The sequence below is a fragment of the Hippocampus zosterae genome, chromosome 6 (genome assembly GCF_025434085.1).
Source record: "Hippocampus zosterae strain Florida chromosome 6, ASM2543408v3, whole genome shotgun sequence".
NCBI lineage: Eukaryota > Metazoa > Chordata > Actinopteri > Syngnathiformes > Syngnathidae > Hippocampus > Hippocampus zosterae.
The window spans coordinates 20,507,188-20,530,217 of NC_067456.1; the positions used below are offsets into that span (position 1 = coordinate 20,507,188).

The 23,030-nt window shown below is 42.4% G+C and overlaps 3 protein-coding genes and 1 long non-coding RNA gene across 4 annotated transcripts in view; 1 reads left to right on the plus strand and 3 right to left on the minus strand.

Moving 5' to 3' along the window:
- Positions 1–99: 99 nt before the first annotated feature.
- Positions 100–10,382, minus strand: pptc7a (protein phosphatase targeting COQ7 a). The gene is made up of 6 exons (XM_052068341.1): positions 9,613–10,382; positions 6,295–6,474; positions 3,932–4,130; positions 2,029–2,152; positions 1,822–1,951; positions 100–1,630 (listed from the first exon to the last, which is right to left on the minus strand). Exons 1-6 carry the CDS (start codon positions 9,812–9,814, stop codon positions 1,572–1,574), a joined length of 894 nt encoding a protein of 297 aa, XP_051924301.1. The 5' UTR covers positions 9,815–10,382; the 3' UTR covers positions 100–1,571.
- A 976-nt stretch (positions 10,383–11,358) lies between these two features.
- Positions 11,359–17,342, minus strand: LOC127602273 (serine/threonine-protein phosphatase PP1-gamma catalytic subunit A). The gene is made up of 7 exons (XM_052068324.1): positions 16,962–17,342; positions 16,608–16,739; positions 16,249–16,479; positions 16,022–16,126; positions 13,995–14,218; positions 13,654–13,788; positions 11,359–11,993 (listed from the first exon to the last, which is right to left on the minus strand). Exons 1-7 carry the CDS (start codon positions 17,014–17,016, stop codon positions 11,904–11,906), a joined length of 972 nt encoding a protein of 323 aa, XP_051924284.1. The 5' UTR covers positions 17,017–17,342; the 3' UTR covers positions 11,359–11,903.
- On the minus strand, positions 14,559–16,015 carry LOC127602329 (uncharacterized). Its single transcript, XR_007962751.1, has 2 exons — positions 15,348–16,015; positions 14,559–15,098 (listed from the first exon to the last, which is right to left on the minus strand). It is a non-coding gene; the product is annotated as an uncharacterized LOC127602329 (long non-coding RNA).
- A 5,257-nt stretch (positions 17,343–22,599) lies between the features above and the next one.
- Positions 22,600–23,030, plus strand: part of cux2b (cut-like homeobox 2b) — a 103,445-nt gene continuing 103,014 nt past the window's right edge. Inside the window, exon 1 of the mRNA XM_052068149.1 lies at positions 22,600–23,023. Within this exon, the coding sequence (XP_051924109.1) occupies positions 22,961–23,023 (63 nt within the window). The 5' untranslated portion in view covers positions 22,600–22,960. The remainder of the gene's footprint in view (positions 23,024–23,030) is intronic.

A 23,030-nucleotide genomic window follows, 5' to 3' on the forward strand; every position in this document is an offset into this window, starting at 1 on the left:
TTCAAAGCATTTATGCAACAGTAAAAGGCGAATGTTGAGATTAAGAGTGTATATTTTTGTGTGTCTGCAACTGAAACACATCACAGTCATGCCTCAATATCAATAAATACCATTTTTTTAATTTCAATATTGTACAGCAGATCTGCGCATTGACGTGTACACCCAAAATATACAGACATGTGCTCGTTTGTCTAGAGGACGAAGAAAAGTTCTTCTGGGCGGGAAGAAACAATTGCTCCATAGTCCGGCATAGCCGTACCACCCGACGGGAAAATTGCGTGGTCACATTCAGGCTACTTAAAATTGTCCTCCAGACATGTTGCAATGCTTTTCAACGTGGCATTCATTGCTTTGCTTTATTCTGCCTCCCTTTTGTCTTCCAATTTTCTTTAGTGCAATCTTGTAATCTTACCCAGATGGCTTAATCACTCTTCCTCATAGCTTGTGACCGACTTGAGCAGAGTTAATTTTCGGAAAGTACATATCGTATTGGTAAAACTTCATTTATTTAAGACAAGTGGGGCAAGACGAGGACATTTTGACGCTTCGTGCTCACAAACTGGCACAGAAGGAATATTTTCAAGGAATTATGTGTGCCAGTATCAACAGCTGATACAAGGCACATCATTATCACACAGCACAAAGAATTGACTAAAAAGGTGCAGCAAATTCATTATCTAAAATATGTAACACATGTAAAAAGAAACATCTTATGGTGCCCTGGGAACAAATAGAAAATGCCGACTGATGTTTTAAGTCAACTATCCGGTTAAATAAAGTTAAAAAAATAATAATACACTTGCTTTTATCCCCCATGAGTCTTCAGCGTTGTGCGTTTAAAGCCTCCACACGATTAGTGACCAGCGCGGGGCCTTCAGCGTTCACATCCTCTTCATACAATTTGCCACAATTTCTCCGCATACCCACAAACGAACACCACAATCACAGCAGCATTGGGATTAAAGGGAAACCACGTTTGATGGAATAGAAAGTGATTATGTCAGCGCCTCGCTGTATTAAATATTACATATATGAAAGGCAGCTGCAGTTCCCAAAATCAAATTGTTTCAACCTGCCCCAGGAAGGAAGGTTTTTTTGCAAAGATACAAGGACGACAAACTATAAAACATCTGCTCTCTGCACCCATATATAAAATTTCCGAATAATCACGCACCCATTTAACCAGCCTGAAGGATGCCACACCATGTGCAAGCACCTTTCTCAACAGAGAAGATGAAGCGTAAACTTCCCTTTTGGCAGCCCAGAACGGGGCCTCTCGAACATTTTCAAGAGTCCAATCCCCTCCCTGGTCTGCCCTAAACACTCAAAGACGCTTCATCATGTGACTTCTATTGCTCGCACAAAAATTACAGTGGGAGCATTGCAGTTTGCAACGTTTTTTGGGGGGCCTGCTGCTGTTTTTACATCCACCTGGTCAGCTAAGGTTTGGGGTAAAGAACAGCTGTGGCATGCTGGGAGGGCAAAAAAACCAAAACATCTGGCATCCCGAGTCCTTCATCCTGTCCAGCAGGAGACAAAGCAGTCCATCCAGTCATAGTCTAGTGTTGAACCTAGTCAGCGTATTCTGCCACTATGGACAACAGCACTGTGATGTCATCTGGCTTCCCTCCTGGATACACACATCAAAAATCTTGACATTAGATGCGTAACCATGAAATGTGTATTTATTGATGGCTTTTTTTTTTTATAATACATGAATCTAAATGACCAAATCAATTTCCATGTTCAATTGTGGGTTAATCCACAGGTCTGCAATTACAAGTGCCACCATTTTTAGGGTGTCTCATTGTTGACACTCACCTCGAACGTTGAGTCCGTTGTCACAGGCAAACTGTGCAAAAGGTGACATGTAATTGGGGTCGTAGGCCAGGTCGTGGGCCTGCTCCGCAATACTGCGGGCAGTCTGCTGAATGCTCTCATAGTTGGCGCTCTGAGCACAAAGGATAACAAGAAATGGAAGCGCGGCCCCTGCGTCCTATCGCGGCACTGCGTGTTCAGCCTTCTGACCTCGAGTTTCTTCAGCTCCTGCAGGATCATGTAGTCAGGCATGTTGTCAAACAGGCCATCGGTGGCAGTGAGGATGATGTCACCCAGCTGGACGTCAAAGGAAGAGCTGTCGGCTGCGTCCGGGCTGCGGATGTGCACGCACGGCAGTCAGGCAGGGAAAAGTGCATGCATTGCTAAGTGATCTTTTATTTTCAGTGTACATTGAATACTTATAAAATACCCACACATAGTTGTGAGCACATTTCCCCTGAGCTGCCAAACTAAATTTTTTATACAATGTACTTGACTAGGGAACTTTGCATGTTCACACGACAGGAACTCTTCTTCCCAAAAATAGTCAGCCAGCGTTAAAACCCCCAAAGGAGGTAGCAACAAGAGGCCCCAATGCAAATCACGCTCGAGTCTTACCAGCCCTTTGTCTTAACAAACTCACTGGACCGCTAACTCCTGTCATTATATTTTACTATTTCTGGAAGGTTTTTTGGGGGGTATGCAGGGTCAATACCACATTGCAACATCTTTAATGATTAAAAGAGTTAATCCTTTGTAAGACGTCAAAACAAAATAACTTGTGGCACTTTTATCTCCAACCAATCAGCACGATTCTCGATTGGACTGGTTGTGGGGACTTGGCCTGTTAGACTTTGACCCGGTGAGAGGGAAAGCATGGCGAGCGTCCAAAGCCCGTTCTGGCATATAGAGTAGAGCGCTGCCGCTGCTGGTTTGGCACGGCGAGCCAATGGGACACGGCAGCACGTGGACCCCGATCGTCTGTTCCGGAGTACATTGACAAAACATTGCGTGAGGAACAAAACCTGTTTTGCTAAGAGCCGGTCACGGAGCAACCACGGTGGAATGTGTGTTTCTTTGTTTATGTCTGAACCCCGGTGCACATTTCAGTGGGCAAATCTGCTTAAGCTCAGCATGGGTCAATTCAGAGTGGTTCTAAAGTAGACGCAAAGATATTTGTAGGTGGCAGCATGCAAGCAACTACCAATGACATGAAGAGATCATTTTAAAATCATAAGTTGGTGATATGAAACTGAAACCATGGCAAAAACTTGTTTGTGCTGGTGCTGCCAGATGTACATCAAAAGGTTTTTTGTTGTATTTTTCCCCCTTCAGTTCGTGACACGTTTGAGTACCTGCTCACTACTGAATAGTTTGGGATTTTACATTGTAATTTTTTGTTCATTTTCAGTAGTTTTAATTAGTTTTTAGAGCGGGTTGTTTAAAACAAATGCTTTTATTGGAGTAATTGTCAAGTGTATGATAAAGAAAAGGGCTGCATTGGTTCGCATGTCCAGCTCACAGTGCAGCGGTCCAAGTTTCGGATCCAGTCTCCAGCCTTCCTGTGTGGAGTTTTGCACGTTCTTGCGGTCCATTTGAGATGGGATTTCAAGCTTATGAGACTTATTTATAAAATCGTACACGGCTTAGCACCTTTCTGTCGTTGACCAATCACACCGTATGTTCCACCCCCGAACTCTACGTTCACAACACGCTGGTCTTTGAGGGATTCAGAGAGCAAAAAAAAAAAAGTTGTCGGCTTCCAGTGCTCTGCAATGCCCTCCCCGCGCGATTTAGAGCAGCTACCTCAGCTGAAATGCTTAAAAGCCAACTTAAGAATCATTTGTATACTCTTGCATTTTGTTAGACTCTATGTTGCCTGTTTGCACTGCTGTTTCCTCTGTTCGGCCTTGCCCCTCCTCCTCCCTGATCTAGAGAGGGGTGTAAGTGATGATGACCCAAATGGACGTCGCTATATGGATTTTGCGCCGATGGTTATGGACATGATTTGCACCGAGTGAGCTGGACCAGAGCTCAGTCGGTGGCAGGGATCAAGTTTACTGTTGTTGCGATGTCACGGTGAGTTGTCCCGAGTGCACCTCTTTGTGCGCACCTGTCACTGAGGACGGCCCCCTCGGCCTCGGGAGGAGCGATGGACAGTTGGAAGGGCGTGTTGAAGTAATGTTGTTGCTCATCGGAGCGGTGGACGACCTCCCCCCCGCGAACCACCAGGAAGCCCGAGTCCCCCAAGTTGGCCGTGTGCAGCCGGTGACTCTGGCGGTCCAACACCACGATGCAGGCTGTGCTACTACCTGCACAAACACACAGATAGACACACATGCACGCACCAAGAAAACACTGTTACAAAGCAAATATTACAAGAACCAACATGATCTATCTGTGCTTCTTTGCTAAGTGAGCATTTATCATCTCCAACTTATCTGAAGAGGATGAATCCAATGCTTTCTTTATGAGGCAACATTTTGATGGTTGATCCTTGTATTTGTAATGCTATGCAACCAGACCAATTTTTTTTTCTGATTATTAGCTTTGGCAGTAGAACCTCAATCCATGAACTTTTATGAGCTCATATAATACCGGATTGAAACTTCTGCTTACAGCTGGAACAAAGTTCCGCCTTGGGCAACCAAGGAGGGATACAAGTGCAATGTTCCCTCTAATTGTCCATGCATCTGATCATTCACACAAACTCCCTGAGCATTCCTTGGACCATGGTGAGCAACATCAGACTCAGGATAGGTGAGATGGCGAGTGGTCGCAACCAATCCAATTGACGTGATGTCATCATGTCAATTCAGCGATGGCACTGGCAAACAATGCGAATATGGAGTGCCCGGAAGAAGCATTTTAAAACGGTACACGCGAGTTATGATAGCGATGTTCATGCATTTAACACTCTGCAAAAGTGCGCCCCGGGTCTCCCACTAAGGTAGGAGGTGATTTCCTTTCCACGAACTCTTGTATATACTTTTTTTCCTGTTTCGTTCGTGTCAGGGGCCGTCATGGCTGTTGCTCATCATGGCAGGCGCGCGCGCCTGCGTACACGTGCGGTCACGGTCGATCGTGGAAGGTTGGTTGGCTTGAAAAGTAGAACTTCTATCAAAAAAGCATGGCCACCCCTGCACTACACAATAACAAGCCATGGCAGTAGCCAAAATAATTAACAGAGAGCAACCCCTCTCTGAAGCTGAAAATAGCACGATAAAGGTCCTTTAAAAATTGTGATGGAAACACGTTACGAGTCCCTGTCCTGCTTCTTCGCTGGAATGATTTTTAACAACACTAATCGCATCGTGTGAGAATGCGCGATTTCACCATTCTGGGAGTTCAACAAAACACGAGTCTGCGGTTGAGGCAAGGCGACATCCAGCCACACCCTTCTGGTGACTCATTTACGAATACACCGAAATGTGTTCTCTGGGACCAACCTTCAAAAAGCCTCTCGCTTATGACTCACCCCCGTTTCCATTCAATTCCCTCCCCAACCATGATACAAGGCACGCGACGGCTCAAAAGAACATCGAATTAGCTGCGATGGAAGGGCACAATACTGCACATGTGATCACGAGGTGGAAAAGTACTGCTTCTCAGCATCTCATATTACATGATTTAGCACAGATCTTTGTCAGGAAGCAAAGTGGGAAGCAACTGTGGAACAGAACACGGGCAGATCATTTCACACCCTGGTGATTTAAAACCTAAACAAAACAATAACAATCACCATCCAAGCCACTATTTTGATATGTGATATGCTTGAAAGCAGAGAACATGTCGTCAATCAAAACGCACAAAGAATTTGAAGCAATCTTAAGGGGTGGGTGGGTGCTGTAACCCGAGAGGAAGACACACTGAACAAACGAGACTCAAGGTCAGATGAGGCCGAGCCGGCGGCCACATCGGCGAAGGCTGATTGTCGTCAGGACGCAAAAATGATTTAATGGGTACAAAGTATGATTAGAGATGCTACCACGGGCCCTTTTTTTTTTTTTTGCACTGTGATATTCTTTTAACTCAAACTAAAAACAAACCATTTGCTTTTAAGATCAATAATATAATTAAAAATGAATTTTAAATAAACAATAGCACTACCTTTGTTTCAGATATAACTTGGAACATTTACCACAATAGAAAAAAATAAACTCCTTTGAATATGTTCCCTTTAAACACTCTATTCTGCCTTTCAGACAAGCTTTGGGTCTTTTGGTCATTCGTTTGACTCTTATTTTGAAAACCATATAAAGCAGGAAGTGTTGGGTGTATGCGTGATACATATATATTCCCCCTTGATGTTGACCTCACACAGAAGGGAACAAACTATATGTCTAGTCCAGCAGAGGATGTCATGGAGAAAGTATATGAAAAGTATACGAGTGTGTTCAACTGAATAATGTGATTATTATTGAAAGGAGCGGGCCATTGCTGAAGAGGATGCTGCGTTTGTGCAATGCCACTCACCGAGCAGCGGCACTTTGTTCTGCAGCAGTTCAAAATAGCTGGTGGTGAGGACTCCGACGGGGTGGCTGGGAACAAAGCGTCCCTCCTTCACCAAGCGCTCGCACGTCTTCATCAGAGTGCTGGAAAATTGCGACGGGTCCACACCATAGTCTCGCCAGCCTCCCACTCCATCTGCCACTCCTACAGTCACACACACGCACACACAGAGGGGCAAACCATCATGAGAAAATACGGTGTGACTTGACCTTGGTGAGTATCTAATTTACTGTTGGGCTTTGTCAATTTAATTTTTGTGATGAAAAAGAGAAACAAACCGATGAGACTACAAAGAATAAAAGCAAACTTCCTTTGTATGTTGGTAACCTCATCAACCAGCAGTTCAATTTTCTGTTACGCTTGTGTGACAAATGTGTTCCCTTGTTCGGTCAAGCTGCAGCTCTTGTGAAAGCGCTACATGAATGCATATGGATTGTATGTAATGTAAATAATTCAACAATTCCGTTTCTGTTGTTCATAATGACCCCCTCCCCCTAAAAAAACCTGCATTCTGCAGTAGACTATGTTGTAGAATTGGCTGTGTTATTTAAGACTAATAGATTTTCCTAGACGAAAAAAAGCAGCCTTGTTATTCCCATACATGGAGGGCGACGGAGTCTGCACAGCCTTTGCCAAAAATAGACAGTGGGCTGCTTTACAACAAACTTCAGAAAAAAAATCTTCTGTGAGGCTATCCTGATTCTCAACTTCCCGTGTTGGCATGAAAAAAAAATGAAGAAATCATACCTGCCAGAGTTGAAAAGCTTTCATGTAGGACCGTTAACTGTTAACTCATTCAGTACCAGCCAATTCTGGATCAAGTCTGAGAAGACGTCTAAAAACGTCTTTGGGAGTGAATGAGTTAATAATATGGCGGTTGCCGTGGCCAATTGTTCTCTGCGTCCCTCAACACCGTTTTTCCACCTCATCCCAACTGGCAGAGGAAGGCAGCCGCCCCACAGAACTTGGGTTCTGATGGAACTTTCTTCCTGAGAGGGACTTTTTTTTCATGCCTGAGTCATCATGTAATCGCTCACGTGGGATTCAGCTAGATGGCTAGTGATGAAAAATGCGGAAAGGGGCGTGGCCTGGACAGGGTGACCAATCACAACAAGTAAGACAACATACATGCCGAATCGCAAGGCTGTTTACAATCCGAAGATGGAAACACTAATCGGGAGAGCTCGTGAAAACTCGATGATAAGGTACCTGACCCCCCCCTAAAATTTTCTCAACTGATTTAGACGATTCACAAAAATGATCAATTTAAGAATTAAACGTCCGATTTCCCCGTATCTGCGGAAAACTGCCATCTCTGCATTAAAGGTCAACAGTGAAGTGATTTTAGAAAACCGCAAACAAAATATTTTTGTGTCACAAGTAATTACAATACAATATAATACATGCTGACTTATATAGCGCTTTCACAACAGCGGCAGCTGTAACAAAGCGCTTAACAAAACAGTAAACAAAATACATTAAATAAAGCATGAAAAAATAATTTCTTTCAGAAATTTGACAATGTAATCGTTTTCCGAAGTGAGATCCTGACGAGCGACAAACCTGGAAGTGTGACATCACATCAAAACAACAATAGCGGGGCTCACTGTGGAAGTGTACAAAGCCAGTGAGAAATTCATTCGGAAAGCGACGTTTCAAACTTATCTGAGGGGATCCAGGTGTTTGAAGAGTTGGAGCAAGAGGAGGTTGTGGGCAAGATGTATGTCGGACCATACGCGTACAAGCCAGATGGCTCAGGATGCAGAAAATTTTGTGCCTGAATGGCCGGCCGGACATGGAGTGGAGATGAGACCCATCGGGATTGAAAGAACGGTAAACTATACATGCTGCGTTATTGTTTGCAAGTCGATGCTGTGCCGTGCTGTAAACCGTGCACAATGCAATTACCTACTTGGTCCATGTATTCCCGCTAGCACCGAGAGCAAAAGTCGTAGTCGGTTGGTGTCCTACATTGTCATTGCTAAGGTAATTCTGTTCTGTTGTCGGCCACTCTGCACATGATATCGACAACTATGATGGACAGTCCCTCCCACCCGCCCTGACAGCACTAGGTAGCTCCTTCAGCCGGAGACTGTTACACCCGTGCTGCAAGAAGGAGAGATACCGCCGCTCGTTCCTACAGATTGCTGTCAGGCTGCTGAATTTAAAAAAAATATATAATAATAATAATATTAAATTTATTAAATGATGTGAAAAACAATTGTAAATAGCATTGCAACCTGATCAATTTTTGTATTTATATTGTACTTAATTGAACGGTGTTTTTTTTTCTTCTTTCTACCCACAATCTTGCTGGTGTAGTCTGTAAATTTCCCCAGTGTGGGACAAATTAAGGATATCTTAATCTTAACATTGTTGGTTATAATCCATTAGAGAGGATTCCAGCCATGTACTCATATTGTTTGAATGTTTTCGTACAGGATTACATCCACGTGCACGTATAATACTTTGAATTCAATTATTTAGGAAGCAATACAAATTCATGTAAATAGCACATCTCATACACAAGTCAACTCAATGTGTTTCACGCAAACAAAGGCACAAAGCCTATAAGCATCTGCAAATGCAGCAGCTGAAGACATAACGCCAAAAGAAAGAGAGGAAAGGTTTCTCATGTAAATTACGACACTGAAATCATATAAATGCATACAAAGATAAAAAAAGACATTTTCACAGATCCCAGAAATTCGATATTTATAAGTAAAGGAAAGAATTAAAAGGTTGCTTTCTTCACTTTAATAAAAGGCCATATCGTGAAATTGGAATGTGGCAGAAAAAAGCATGGCCTTGAACCTGGATTTCAAAGCATTTCCACTTTGGGCTGACCTCACTTCTGTTGACACCTCATTCGGATTGCAGCAGAGAAGCTAAATACGGCTTCACGGTGTATGCTTTGAAAACCGGGCTCCACTAATTGAAGAATGTTATCTTGATTCATCTATCCAGCGATGAACGCTATTCCACGACCAACCCGCATCATCATTTGGCTTTTTTATGTACAGCCTGTGCGCCTTGGCTCAATAGAGTTTGGGAAACACTGGTACAAATGGCAATTTCAATATCAAATGGACCTATTTCAGATCGTTGACTAGACTGGTCTGGCATGATTTCGCAGCTAACAAATGCTACTTATGTGACTGCTCTTGCTTTTCACGTGGATTTTGACAAAACAACATTCGTTATACTGCATTACTGTTAAGCATTCGTACCGTAGCAAGGCACTACAAGAAATAAAGAAACATAATGCAGTCTGTGACTCACCCAAAACATCGGCAGATTTGTGTCGGGCGATGAAGCACGCGTCGTCCCCATAGCACATTCCTTTCTTGAGGATGCCTTTACGGAAATCCTTGCCAAAGCCGCAGCTCGCAGTCACCAGGCTGTAGTCGCGGCCGTCCGTCTGCGAGAGTCCGCCGATGACAGCTCTGGCAACCAGTCTCCCGTACGACAGCACGGACAACATCCCCCACGAAACAGCTGCCACCTCCGGAGGCGGCCAAGCTAGCGGTCACGCTAGCTTAGCTTCGACGTGAGCTCACGAATGGTGACTCGTAAGACGTAGGTTAATGGAGATGAGGAGCTCGGTGTTACGGCGCACTCTCCCGTCCCGTGACTATAAGACGAAGGGAATCACAGGAATGCGCTGTCTTTTCCGTCCGGCAAGTGCTGCCCGTCGTTGCCCGCGGCGGCCATGCTGCCTCGAGTGCCTCCTTGCCAGCTTTGAAGACGTTACACAGTGAGAGCAGCTACTTTGTGTCTGTCCCTCGCTCACACAGCTCAGGTCGCGCGGTCTTGTGACTTATTTGACGTCATCACACTTACGTAACATCCCATACCATATAAGGAGTCATTACTACGGCAGTACTTTTTGAGCTTATGCTGCAGTCGGGGAAGGTGGAAATTCCCTTTTCCGACTTTCGACGAGGACAAGTGCACGAACATAGTGAACAACCCTTTGAACTCAGATATCCAACTGGCGACCTTCACCGACCGACATCAATGTGACGTCACGTGACCCCACGGAGACCCAGAGCGTGAATGGCAAAGCATTTACAAGATTCGAAACATATATTTAGCTTTAACATTACATTCATTTATTTGAATTTAGAAATAACTTCACTTAACACGTGCTTCATACTGACAGCCATGCATGAAGTGACTTGGTAAAATGAATGAAATGCTTTGAAAGCCGTACTTGTTTCATGTAACTATTAATTTCTTCCCAACAGTCTATTATCTTCCTTCCATGGTTTGTATTGATTGCACTGCTTCAGTATTACACTGTGGAAGTATCGTTACCTCCTGCCAAAATGTGTATTGTCTGTTTATATGTTCACCAGTGGGCGAGTGGTGAGCGTATCGAGCTCAGTGCAGAGGCACGGGTTTGATTGCAGCTCCGGCCTTCGTGGGTTTTCTCTGGGTACTACGGTTTCCACATTCCAAAAACATGCATGGCAGGCTGATTAAACGCTCAAAATTGTCCCGGGGCGTGAGTGTGAGCGCGGATGGTTGTTCCGTCTCTGTGTGCCCTGTGATTGGCTGGCAACCGGTTCAGAGTGTCCCCCGCCTACTGCCCGACAGCTGGGATAGGCTCCAGCACCCCCACTGCGAACCTCGTGAGGATAAAGCGGATCGGAAAATGGCTGGATGAATGGATGTTCAATATTGCTGTGTCAATCTAATCTGACCGGAGCCATCAGAATGAATAATGCTGGCGATAAAACCTGAACTATACATTAGTTTACATTAGCATTTTTCATGCTTTAACTGGTTGATCAGAGCAAGCATAATTAAATTAGCAATACACATCTCCAGCAATCCACACATATTTAATAATCAGCTGCTCTGTTGAGTATGAAGTTTTAAGATTTTTGTTTGATAAATATTGATTTTGAACTGCTCCAGATGACCTATGTGGCACTTGTGTATATTTGTAGTGTGATAGTGCTGGTAAGAACACTAGAAAGGAGATACATTAAAAAAAATGATATTCATTTCTATATCCTCTTAAATACACTCAAAGTTTATTAGAAAGATTTAGACATGAAAAGAGCGCTTGTTTTGTCAAATATGAAGAGGTGATACAATGAGTCAATGTTCTATGACACTGACTGTAAATAGATTTTTAATTTTACAGTAAAGTGGTATTTGTGACTGTATATTCTTTGTGGTCATTAATATTGATTACTGGAAAAGAATGGGGGGGGGTGGCATGACGTGATAAAACTGCTAAAATTGTGCACAGCTATAAACAAGGCATTCCTGTGCATAAAGTAGCATTATTGTTACGATTTTTATGATTTGAACAGTCATATGTGGCAAAAAGTAGCTGCAAGTGGCAAAAAGTAGCTGCAAAATGGGAGTGCAAAACACCTGAGGTTTTTCATGGTGATATATCGATTTCCGCCTGTGGACAAAACAACAACATCTTTTGCTTTCAAAGGGTGGGAGTGTACATCTTTACAGTACTGGCAAGGTGAAGGTTAACCAATCCCTCAAATGCAAAGGACAAAAGAAGAACAGTAGTGACCGCCGTACATCCAGCCCATACTTTATTTCTTTGCTTGCTTGGTGACCATGTTGCGAGGAGGCGTGACCGGACGGCTGCCGTTGGGCTTCTTCTTCTCGGCCGGTTTCAAAATCTATTTTTTGAATATAGAAAGAAGCATGAGGGCGAATATGTCATTATTAATAGATTATCAATGGCATCATTAATAAGGAATAATCATCTGATTTAAATGAAAACAGAGGGCTTTAAGCCCCAAAAATACTGTACTTCACTACCATGTTTTATTTTGAATACTTGATTGTGGTTACTTGACGAATTAGTTTAATTCATTCTGAGACCAAGCTCATCACCCACTTTATTAGTACTGGTATATCAAATCAGTATTCTAAGAACATAAAAAGTTTAGATTTCCATTCATCCGTTTATGACAAATGAAGTGAATCGACCACGTGAAACCCTGTGACTAAAAATACTGTTGGCTGTTGGGGCACATGGAAATCAAGGTGTCATTCCACATATTTTTACAGCAAATGCAGATTAACAAAAATAGGTTTGTATGATATGGCAAAAATGTTATATCAATATTTTTGCCAGATAACGATAAGATCGCAATACTACTTTGGGTTCCGTGAAAATTAAGCATTTTTTTAACCACCAACATTAGCAAAGTTAGCAATAAATTTAAACAAATTTAAATTCACATTCAATAAAAAGATAAATAACAATTTTATGCTAAAACAGATGTTAACTGCATAAACGCATGTGTTGTTTTGTACCAATTTGTGAATGCACAACCATAGTAAGGATAATGCGTTTAGAATGTGGATGGATGTGTTGTATGGTTGGGAGGAGGAAAAAAAGTTAACCACTCACCCCCATACAAGACAATGGTTGTGTATGCATTGATGCATTACATGGCGATGGGACAACTCCTACCGATATGAATTTTGCCTTGATTGCCTTCTGAGTGTCCCCTTGCGATATGTGACATTGTATGACTTTTTATGGATTCACAAAAAATGGTAGTCAACAAGGACGATCAAAAAACTGTTGACTTGGCTTGAAAATAGTCCGTAGCTCGCACTTGAATGGACTGGCAAGGCACGGTCTGCTTGTACATTTTGGAAAAAAAATAATAAAATTAGCCTCTGGTAATTTTGAAATTATAACCATGGTCACATACTGTTCTAAAACACAATATATGTGTGCCGTCCATGTATACCAGGGGTCTCCAACTCCGGTCCTGGAGGTCCTGCCTGTTTTCCACCTCCCCCAGGAGCAACATACCTGATTCAAATAATCAGGATCATTCTAAAGCTGCTTCAGAGCTGCCTGATGATCATCGAAATCAGGTGTGTTGCAGCAGGGAGAGCCGGAGAACTGGCAGGACAGTAGCCCTCCAGACCCGGGGTTGGAGACCCCTTGTATACACAGTACTTGACAATAAAGACAGAAGTGATTTTCTTGTGTGTGCTGCCTAGCCAGCAGCAGCTGCGCGTGTCCCTCGTCTCTCTGCGTGTGTCCTTCCTCCCCCTCGCCCTCCACATAATGATTGTTATTTCCTGGTTTTAACTGTCGATCAATGTCAAATCTTCTAAGAGGAATGTGGTTAGTTGAACTGCGATTTACACGCAACACAAGCGTGGTGAGGGCACATGACTGATATCATCCTCATTTGGATATTAATATCTTAAATGTTCATATCTCGATTTAGATACAATAAAGACATATAGCTGAGGCCTCATCTAAAATTTTACAAATGTGTAACACTACAAAATGCCACAGCACATTACCTGAAAAGAACACATGAGGGTCTCATCCACACTCATCATGGCGCCAGCATTGTCAAACTCCCCACAGTAATTCGGGGCGGAGAACAGAGTGACAAGCTGCCGTTTGGCAAAAAATTCATAGCCATCCTCAACAACCTGCAACAAAGACAGTTGGAAATTACAAACTATTCAGACTTCTATACACGATGCAAAACGCTTTCAAATCCATATTACTGAAGGCCTACAGACACAAGATTAAAACTAATGAAGGGTAACAGTTACTAGGGTGAGATACCACAGAATATGTATCCCTAGTAAATGTGTTAACTGTCGCAATCACATTTATATGGTCCTAAAAGTACCTGATGGGCACGACAGATCAGATCCAGGTCATGCTTATGCAGAAACTTGGCAACCACCTCTGAGCCAAAGGTAAATGATACACCTCGGTCATTCTCCCCCCAGCCCAACACATCCTTGTCTGGATCAGACCAGAGCAAGTCACAGAGCAGGCCCTGGTCGGGGACGTCAGTGGGGCGCATGATGCGTCTGATCTGCTCCATGGACTGCAGGTCAGGAGAAAGTCCTGTACAAAAAGAGCAGACAAGCACAAATAAACATTGCTATACTGGTGACGTTTGCTGAACGTCAGTTGGCAAACTGCACAGAGCTCAGTCAAGGACAAATGAAAAAGACTGACATCAAGGTAACTACGTTTTTTGAAACCTAACTGCAGGCAATCGACCTGTATTTATCCATTTCATGGGGCGGACACTTTGCCACTTGCTCACAGGGCCTCATCACCCCGAAAAACAGGCGAGCTCGACAGTCGTTCCCGGAATGGGCGGCACAGATAAAGCGTTTGAAGAGATAATTTTGTTTCTTTGCAATGTGCAAATGTACATTTTTCATAACGTTCACCATCGTGAATGTACTTACTACATCAAATGCAGCAGCAGCACTGGCACAGACAGCCACACAGCATGGTGAAATAAGAACTGTGGGGCAATATTACTGCGATCAGGTGAGACAGAGTCGTACAACAGAGGCAGCTCTCAACATCGGCTTGGGTTGAGCCGAAAAGCAGCAGGCTTGGAGAATAGGAAGCAAAGAAGTTGGCCTATCTGAGAGCTTCTAGCAGTCAAATTACACAACGACCAGATTGATTAGCAAAGTACAACCATTTTTTTCTGTGGGAGGAGAAGTAGGAGCCGCTCCTTATCCACCTATGTTGGGCAACAAAGGCACGGAAGATAGGTGCGGTGTTTTGTGCTGTCTGAACCGAGCACCTGGTTCCCACACGCAAAAAGAATGACGTGTTTAGTATTTCAAAAACAAGAGTAGTCAAAGTAGCAGAACATGACATGTTAGCCACAACCGCTCATTGGCAATACAGAACAATAAAACACATATAACCCAGTTCATGACAATATTCTATAATAATTTTTCTTCTTTCTATCCACATTCTTGTTGCTGGAGGCTGTAAATGTCCCCAGTGTGGGACAAATAAAGGATATCTTATCTTATGTTATAGTCAATATCCACACATGATATTTCGATATTCATTCCTTCATTTCCGCACAAGTTTAATCTACAAAAAGAACACCACAGCATGCCCACTTCCCTTACAGTTTCAGTAGTGGAAGGCTGCACACATTTCGACTGTAATTTGAAGCATACATTGACATACACACATCCACACTCACATAGACGACATGTAAACTGCTCCTTTCAGGAAGTCCAAACATGGGCGTAGTTTACAAGCCCCTTAAATGAGGCTCTTTTGTATGTTTCAAAGGTCAGGTGACCAGACTTTTTTTGTTTTGTTACATGACATGTTTTTCATTATTTATGAGTACGCAATGTGGGACCGCAATGTTACAGATTTCATTCAGAATTAATAGTACTTAAAATCTGACCTGATGCAAATTCTATGGTTGCCAGAGGGAGACACTAACAGAACTATGGCCGAGTACGGGATGGTTGTGGCAATACTGCGCAGAGCGCTTTCTTTAGTGTTTTTTTTTTTTTTGCATCATCACAACATCCTATTTTGGACATATTGTTTGATGACAAAAATCTTTTGAACTGAAAGTGAAAATGCATTTGAAAGCAATTTTTGCCCAGACATATTTCACGGCTGAATTTTCAGTATACAGGATCCCTAACTATTAGTCATTGTCAAAAGAAGAACCCTGAAACATACTTTTTTCTTAGTCCAGTACTTGTGGCAACTTTCACCCAACTTTCCTCATCAAAAATGGGTGATTACTTCCCAAGAAATACAATGTATTGCCTGGGACAGTTTTATTTTTATGACTTTCATCATTTTTCTTTTTTTAATGAGCCAAAACTGCTCTTTCTTTTGGCTCAAACAACAAAAACCCACCTCCGTGACAGCAAAAGATCTTCTCATCCACAATGGCGGCAATCGGGAGGCAGTTAAAACAATCTGTAAAAGTCTTCCAGAGCTTGATGTTGTACCTTCTTTTACCTGGAACATGAAGAAAAACAAGCACATTCAATGAATAATTAAGTCAAAACAGTAAATCAGAACACAAAATTTGCAGAGCATGTCATTCAACATGTTCACTGAATGTATGGAAGATTACTCACACTCATCATAAAAGCCATATATTCTGTTGATTGATGCACACTCATGGTTCCCTCTCAACAGGAAGAAGTTCTCGGGGTATTTGATTTTGTAGGCAAGCAGGAGACAGATGGTTTCCAGAGACTGCTTCCCCCTGTCCACATAGTCTCCCAAAAATAGGTAGTTGCTTTCTGGGGGGAAGCCCCCATACTCAAACAGCCTCAGCAAATCATAGTATTGGCCGTGGATGTCACCTGACATAGAAACAGAGAGTGATTAGTATTGGGACTGTGTCAACAGTAATAAACAATGCATGCTTATTTTAGGCATGGGTAACACCACATAGCTGTTTTCTCGTGAAAAATATATTTGCACATCTTACCGCAGATCTTGAGAGGTGCCTCAAGCTCTAAAAGAATCGGTTGACTAAGGAAGATTTCCCTGGACTTCAGGCACAGTCCACGAATCTCATTTTCCTGCAGTTGAACATTCTTGCCAGGTTTAGCTCCTCTTACTGTAAACACAAAATATGTCCCAAACTTAATATGATGCGCTTGCTGCATGGAACGGACTCATAAGAAGTTCGAAGTTTGTGGTAGTTCATGTGGGAATGTCGCAAATCAACAGCGGGTCGGATTTGCAAGGCTCCTAAAACTGTTTATAAACATGCTTAGCCGAATGTGCGCGACCATAACAAAGCAGGTTAACAGCACTTTGGACAAAACAAATGATTTACCTTCGAGGAGACGTTGAATTATGCTGTCTATGTTGAGTTTGTCGACATCGGCCATCGTGGTGTTGGCTGTGAATATATCAACGAAGTCTAATCTATGTCTCAGCTGTAATTGCTAGCTCTCCTAGCATTAGCACCCAACGTTAGCGTCTCGGTCTTTTCCGGTTGAGGACAAACCTTGGTTTAAGCCTGTTTCAATGCAACCCCTCGTCGACTCTCGAGCAACCTAATACATTACCGAGGTACGTAAGCTTAAGAATATCCTCATCGAAATATTAGATTTTACTTGGTAATGTGGAATTGATGGGTACGGTCATTCGATGACACAAAGATCCCTTCACTGTTTTTTCACTGCCGCACCTTATCGAAACTCTCACACAGCGGTTTTTGGAAGCTGCCCTGCTGCTACCACCTACTGGATGGAGGCCATAAAAACGGGAACGATTATGCAATAATAGACACAGCTGCTTGTCACATATGAATGACCCACATTTAGAATTACAGTACACAAACGGCTGTTAGTGACACACACACAGATCGTAATAGACTATAATTTAAAAGATAACACTTTTCAGTACCCGATTTAAGGCTATATTTTTGTGTAATAGATGTACTGTATGCACGCGACCCTCACGAAGATGAAGTGGTTCAAATGGATGTCTCTTCAGCTGTGACCTTTCAACACTTGACTAATTGTGTTCATTGTGCCAACTACAGACATGAAATGCAGTTCGCATCTTATCAGAGTTGAATGTCAGTGCAAAGTTAACTGTTGGCTTGTCCCAAACCCAGGCAAAAGTAGAGGGTTGACGCAGGCTCAAACCTTTTGCAAACACTTTTGAGCATTCATCTTCAAGGAAGGCTTCAATAAATTTTCATGTCCGGCTTTATTCGTAGTAATTAGTTCAGCTTAGAAGAGTTGCGTAAGAGTTGCAAAATACACCTTTATATTGATATACCAGTAGTTTATTTTTATGGCAATATTTAACAGAATGTAATTTTCTGCTGGACAACAGACAAACAGTGGACAACAAGGAGGACAAAAAGCAAAACAATGCTATAATGAAGGGGTGTCACACTCATTTTCACCAAGGGCCACATCAGCAAAATGGCTGTCTTCAAAGGGCCAGATGTAATTTATAATTGCAACTTATATAATTGAATTCAATGTAAAATAAATGTTACTACTCCTAAATGTTAAATAACACTTAGTCTATTACTTATTTCAGTGAAAAACATTTCAGCTGCACAGAAACAAGTATTTCTCTGTTAAAACAAATACTTTTAATTTGTCATCTTAAAATAATCCTCATATGAATCCACACATAAAACATGCCAATGGCAAATAATTGCAACGACAGCTGCAAATAAGCAATATGTAATCGAATATCCATCCATCCATCCATTTTCCGAACCGCTTAATCCTCACTAGGGTCGCGGGAGGTGCTGGAGCCTATCAGAGCCGTCTCTGGGCAGTAGGCGGGGGGACACCCTGAAACGGTTGCCAGCCAAATGCAGGGCACACAGAGACGCACAACCATCCACGCCCACACTCACACCTAGGGACAATTTAGAGCATCCAATCAACCTGTCATGCATGTTTTTGGAATGTAGGAGGAAACCGGAGCACCCGGAGAAAACCCACGCAGGCCCGGGGAAAACATGCAAACTCCATACGGGGAGGCCGGAGCTGGAATCGAACCCGGTACCTCTGGACTGTGAAGCCGACGTGCTAACTACTGGACTCCCGGGCCGCCCTGTAATCGAATATGAATAACAAAATAAAGGTTGACTCAGGTGACAAATAAATGGTCAAGTTCTTAGGTTTTTCAAGAGGAGATGCTGCCCATCCTTAAACACAAGTGGATCCCCTCTCGGCCGTCTTTTGATCATGTTCTGAAAATAACAAACACAAAACAAAATCCAAACACAATCATTACATTTTGTTGCAGCTGCAGTTTTCCTTTTAATTCTTGGACAATTTGTTGCTTTTCTTCAAGGCTAGCTTTAGTGTACTTAGCTCTGTGTTTGGTGTCAAAATGCCAACACAGATTATACTCTTTGACTACCAAGACCGTTTCTGAACATAAAATACATACCAGTCTTTCTCCTTGAAACGCTAATAAGCATTCTCCTTCCTATCTTTCGTTAAAACAGTCTTTCATCTGCATCAATTCTCTTCCTTGAAATTTTGGGATCATTATTTTCTCCTCTGGGAGGCCTAGTGGTCCAGTGGTTAGCGCGTTGACCTCACAGTGCAGAGGTTAAATTTCAGCTCCGGCCTCCCTGTGTGGAGTTTGCATGTTCTCCCCGGGCCTGCGTGGGTTTTCTCCGGGTACTCCGATTTCCTCCCAGATTCTAAAAACATGCATGGCAGGCTGATTGAACACTCTAAATTGTCTCTAGGTGTGAAGGTGAGCGTGGATGGTTGTTCGTCTGTCTGTGCCCTGCGATTTGCTGGCAACCAGTACAGGGTGTCCCCCACCTAGTGCCCAAAGACGGCTGGGATAGCCCCCAGCACCGCTCGCGACCTTTATGAGTATAAGCAGATCGGAAAATGAATGGATGGATAGATATTTTCTGCCGATTCCACTCATCAGCATTGGTGCGGAAACACCCCCACGTAAAGTCGGTGAGCCGTCACTTCATGAGTAACATAGTCGACAGGCATTGTGGGAAATGTAGTTTTTGGACAAAGCATGCTTTTAGACTATTTTGGGACATTCAGGCCTTTCAAGCTCTCGCGGGCCACATAAAATGACGAGGCGGGCCACATCTGGCCTGCGGACTTTGCATTTAACACAGGTGCTTTAGTCTCTCACTGAAGGCTCGAAAGACTGAAAAGGTCTCCATTTGTTCGTCTTTATTTAATCACTTGAGATTCTACTGAAAATACATCAGTGGTGATGGGAAACACTATTGGGCTCTAGTTGAACAGTGTTTTCTTATTGTGCAAAAAAAATTAATTATAGTCAGAAAATGTTTCTTCTAGTGAGTGGTCACTACCATGCAAACCTATAACAACAAAATGAGTGTTCAGCATCTCTGCCTCACACTGTGGAGCTTTGAGGTCTGAATCTCACTCTGAGCCCTCTTGCATGCAATTTGCATGTTCTCCCATGAGAATAAGCCGTATGAAAAACTAATGGATGGCTAACTTATTTCCCCATATTTAGATGTCTTCTCAGACTCCAAACATTTAATCCCAGGTACTTTTCTACTGGTATATACCTTTTCTTTTTTCCCCCCAAAGATTTAGGGTTAAAAAAAAAGAGTCTGAAAATGTCCGGTACTGATTTAGTGAATAAATACTGTCTAATATTCTAAAGTAAGATGTGTATTGACACATGCTGAAACCAGTCTACTTTTAGAGAACACTCGTGGAAAACTCCCTCATTAACACTGAAACGTGCGCCAGTTTCGTGTATGGAGACATTTGCGAATGAATCAATTTACCTCTAGTGTCCACTAGATAGCGCCAGCTAACAGTATTCAACACCACCTGAAAAAAGGGTGAGTTTAAAAACTGCACGCCGACATCATTTCTTTATAAGAGATTGAATGGCTGTGTTTAAATGTTTTTTTAAGTCTGTATTTTTATAATCTGATGCATTAAATTATTTGCATATAAAAGTATAGGTACATATATAAATAAATCTGTTTGAGGTAGAGAATGATGTTTTTTCCTCAGCATGTCTTGAAGTACTGTATAGTGGTGACATAAACTTCTTCTTAAAATCATATGCTTGAATGAATGAAAAAAAACACAATTAGTTGATGACAATTACTTCTCCATAATGACAGACATGGAAAAACATCTGCGAGTAACCATTGGACGTTCATGTCACTGAGCATCATGTTTTTTAAATGTACCGGTACTGCACAAAAAAATATTTTCCACACAAGTAAAACCAGGCAGTTATCTACGATTAAAACGACACAATGGGTCCCGGCACCTGCGATTGGCTGGCAACCGGTTCAGGGTGTCCCCCACCGACTGCCCGACGACAGCTGGGATAGGCTCCAGCACACCGCTGCAACCTTTGTGAGGATAAATCATATCGGAAAATGGATGAATGGATGGATGGGTCCCAGCAGAAAACTTGGGAATGTTTGCAGATTGTAGTGGAGCAATACAAGAATAAATGTGTGCTTGCTGCACTTTTGATCAATTGTGCCAAATGTGGTGCAGTGTCATCTAAAAACAGATGCTGTTCAACTTGAATCTGCTCTAAATTTGCTCTGTTCCACTTCCAGAACACAATGTTCCCTATGAGGAGTATGTAAATGTCAACAACAGCCACTTTGCTGAAGAGGGTGTTTGTGGTGAGTTTTCAGCAGAGACAGTGAAAGGAGTCAAAGGAGACTGTACAAAATGTCCTTGAAATGTATGTTCTGGTGTCCTTCACTCCCATCTGACATGGCCTCTTCACGCTTTTGAAATACTTGTGTTTTGCAGAACATTTATATATACAGTACTTTGTGTCATCTTCTCAACAGACAAATGATATTAATACTTAATTCTGATTGACAGCTGTTTCCAGGAGAACATCCTACAGTGAGCATGCATGCATAGTTCACAAATCTGCTTTGCCAAATTACTCACCGCCATTTATGGACTTCTATATACAGCACTGTACATACTGTATATATGAAGAATATTTTGAATTACTCATTTGTTTTAAACCTTGCAATCTAGCACGCCCCAGAGCCATAAATGAAGAACAGGTAATCATTTCCCCTCACTTTTGCCCGAGGTGTTTTCTGTAGCTGAATATGTGATCCCATGTCCCTTGAGGTAATAAAATTTGACTCACGAGGAAATTAATTTCAGATGGATTAAAAGGCAGAAGCGGAGGTTTAACTGTGAGACAGAACATGGGCAGAAAGTGTAAATCAATAAAACTAACTTTACTATGAAGTTTTCATAAAAGTAATGGCACTAAACCTGATGAGCCATTACCTTGCCATTAACCTTGTGGTATCAGCAGGGGGAGCACCCGTTTTGTGCAGCGTATGTCTCGAGCAACACCTTATTTAAGAGAAGAACAACCCTTTACTGTAATTTGACAAAACGTCAGCTGTCCGTCTATTCTCATAATGTAACATCTAATTTGACTATGCAAGAAGGCGTTTTTGTGCCTGGTTGTGAATTGACCTGTTAATTGCAAACACCGCTTCCCATAATTTTCTCCATTAATATTCATACATATAAAAGGTGTGATCAATACAAACGAACAGCATTTCATTTCATGCATCCACGGGCGAGATTTTGAAAATACGAGTCGTGTCGTGTGCATGTGTGCCGGTTGGCGCGCGCGCGCTTGTGCGTTTGTTTTCCAGCCATAAATATAAACATTATAGGCTAGCTTTTTTCAGAAATTTCAAATCAGATTTGAAGAATCAAAACACAACATTTTAGTGATATTTGCTTGAACATTGAATATACGGTCTAAGTAATCATATGTTGTGATTCTGTAAAATCATGTCATTAAACTGAGAAGCAAAGTAATAGTTTTTAGGCTTCTACTTATAACAACGGGTCAGTAAATTATTTTATTGGCTGCTCCCTGACAGAAAGTGAGCTTCTTGAGAAACAAGTAAGTGGGCTTGGCTAAATTCCCTGAACTGCACTGATCTATTCATCATCTCCTTCTCTCTTTTTTCAGACACCTTCGTTAAATACGAGCTTTACGTCAGTATTGATAACTTTGCCAAAGCAAGCTCAAGCGCAGTAGTCCCGTTAATGTTGTGGACGGAGGTTCGGACCCAATCAGCTGGCGTTTACCGTACTTTGAAAGTGGTGCTGCCAAAACCTACTTTTTTCTTCTTTCATACTTCCAAACATTCGAATCAGACGTGATGACAAACATATCGGCGGAGTCGAGTTGTGTGTTTTTGTCAAAGTGGCACCCGTGCCCATAAAGGCGTTTTAACTGGGGGGAATCCAGCCCACATATTTATTGCAGCCACTGAAAAAAAATCTCCTCAATATCCCCAAGATGGCCGCCGATGTAGGATCGATGTTTCAATATTGGAAGAAATTTGATCTACGGCGGCTTCAGGTTAGTG

Coding starts and splice junctions, on each gene's coding strand:
- LOC127602273 (XM_052068324.1), bottom strand. CDS start 17,016: ATGGCCGATGTCGACAAACTCAACATAGACAGCATAATTCAACGTCTC. Junction 13,789..13,994: donor TGATCTGTCGTGCCCATCAG/GTACTTTTAGGA, acceptor TCTTTGTTGCAG/GTTGTTGAGGATGGCTATGA. Junction 11,994..13,653: donor CCCTCATGTGTTCTTTTCAG/GTAATGTGCTGT, acceptor TTCAAAAAATAG/ATTTTGAAACCGGCCGAGAA.
- pptc7a (XM_052068341.1), bottom strand. CDS start 9,814: ATGTTGTCCGTGCTGTCGTACGGGAGACTGGTTGCCAGAGCTGTCATC. Junction 4,131..6,294: donor GAACAAAGTGCCGCTGCTCG/GTGAGTGGCATT, acceptor GTGTTTGTGCAG/GTAGTAGCACAGCCTGCATC. Junction 2,153..3,931: donor GGGGCCGTCCTCAGTGACAG/GTGCGCACAAAG, acceptor GCACATCCGCAG/CCCGGACGCAGCCGACAGCT.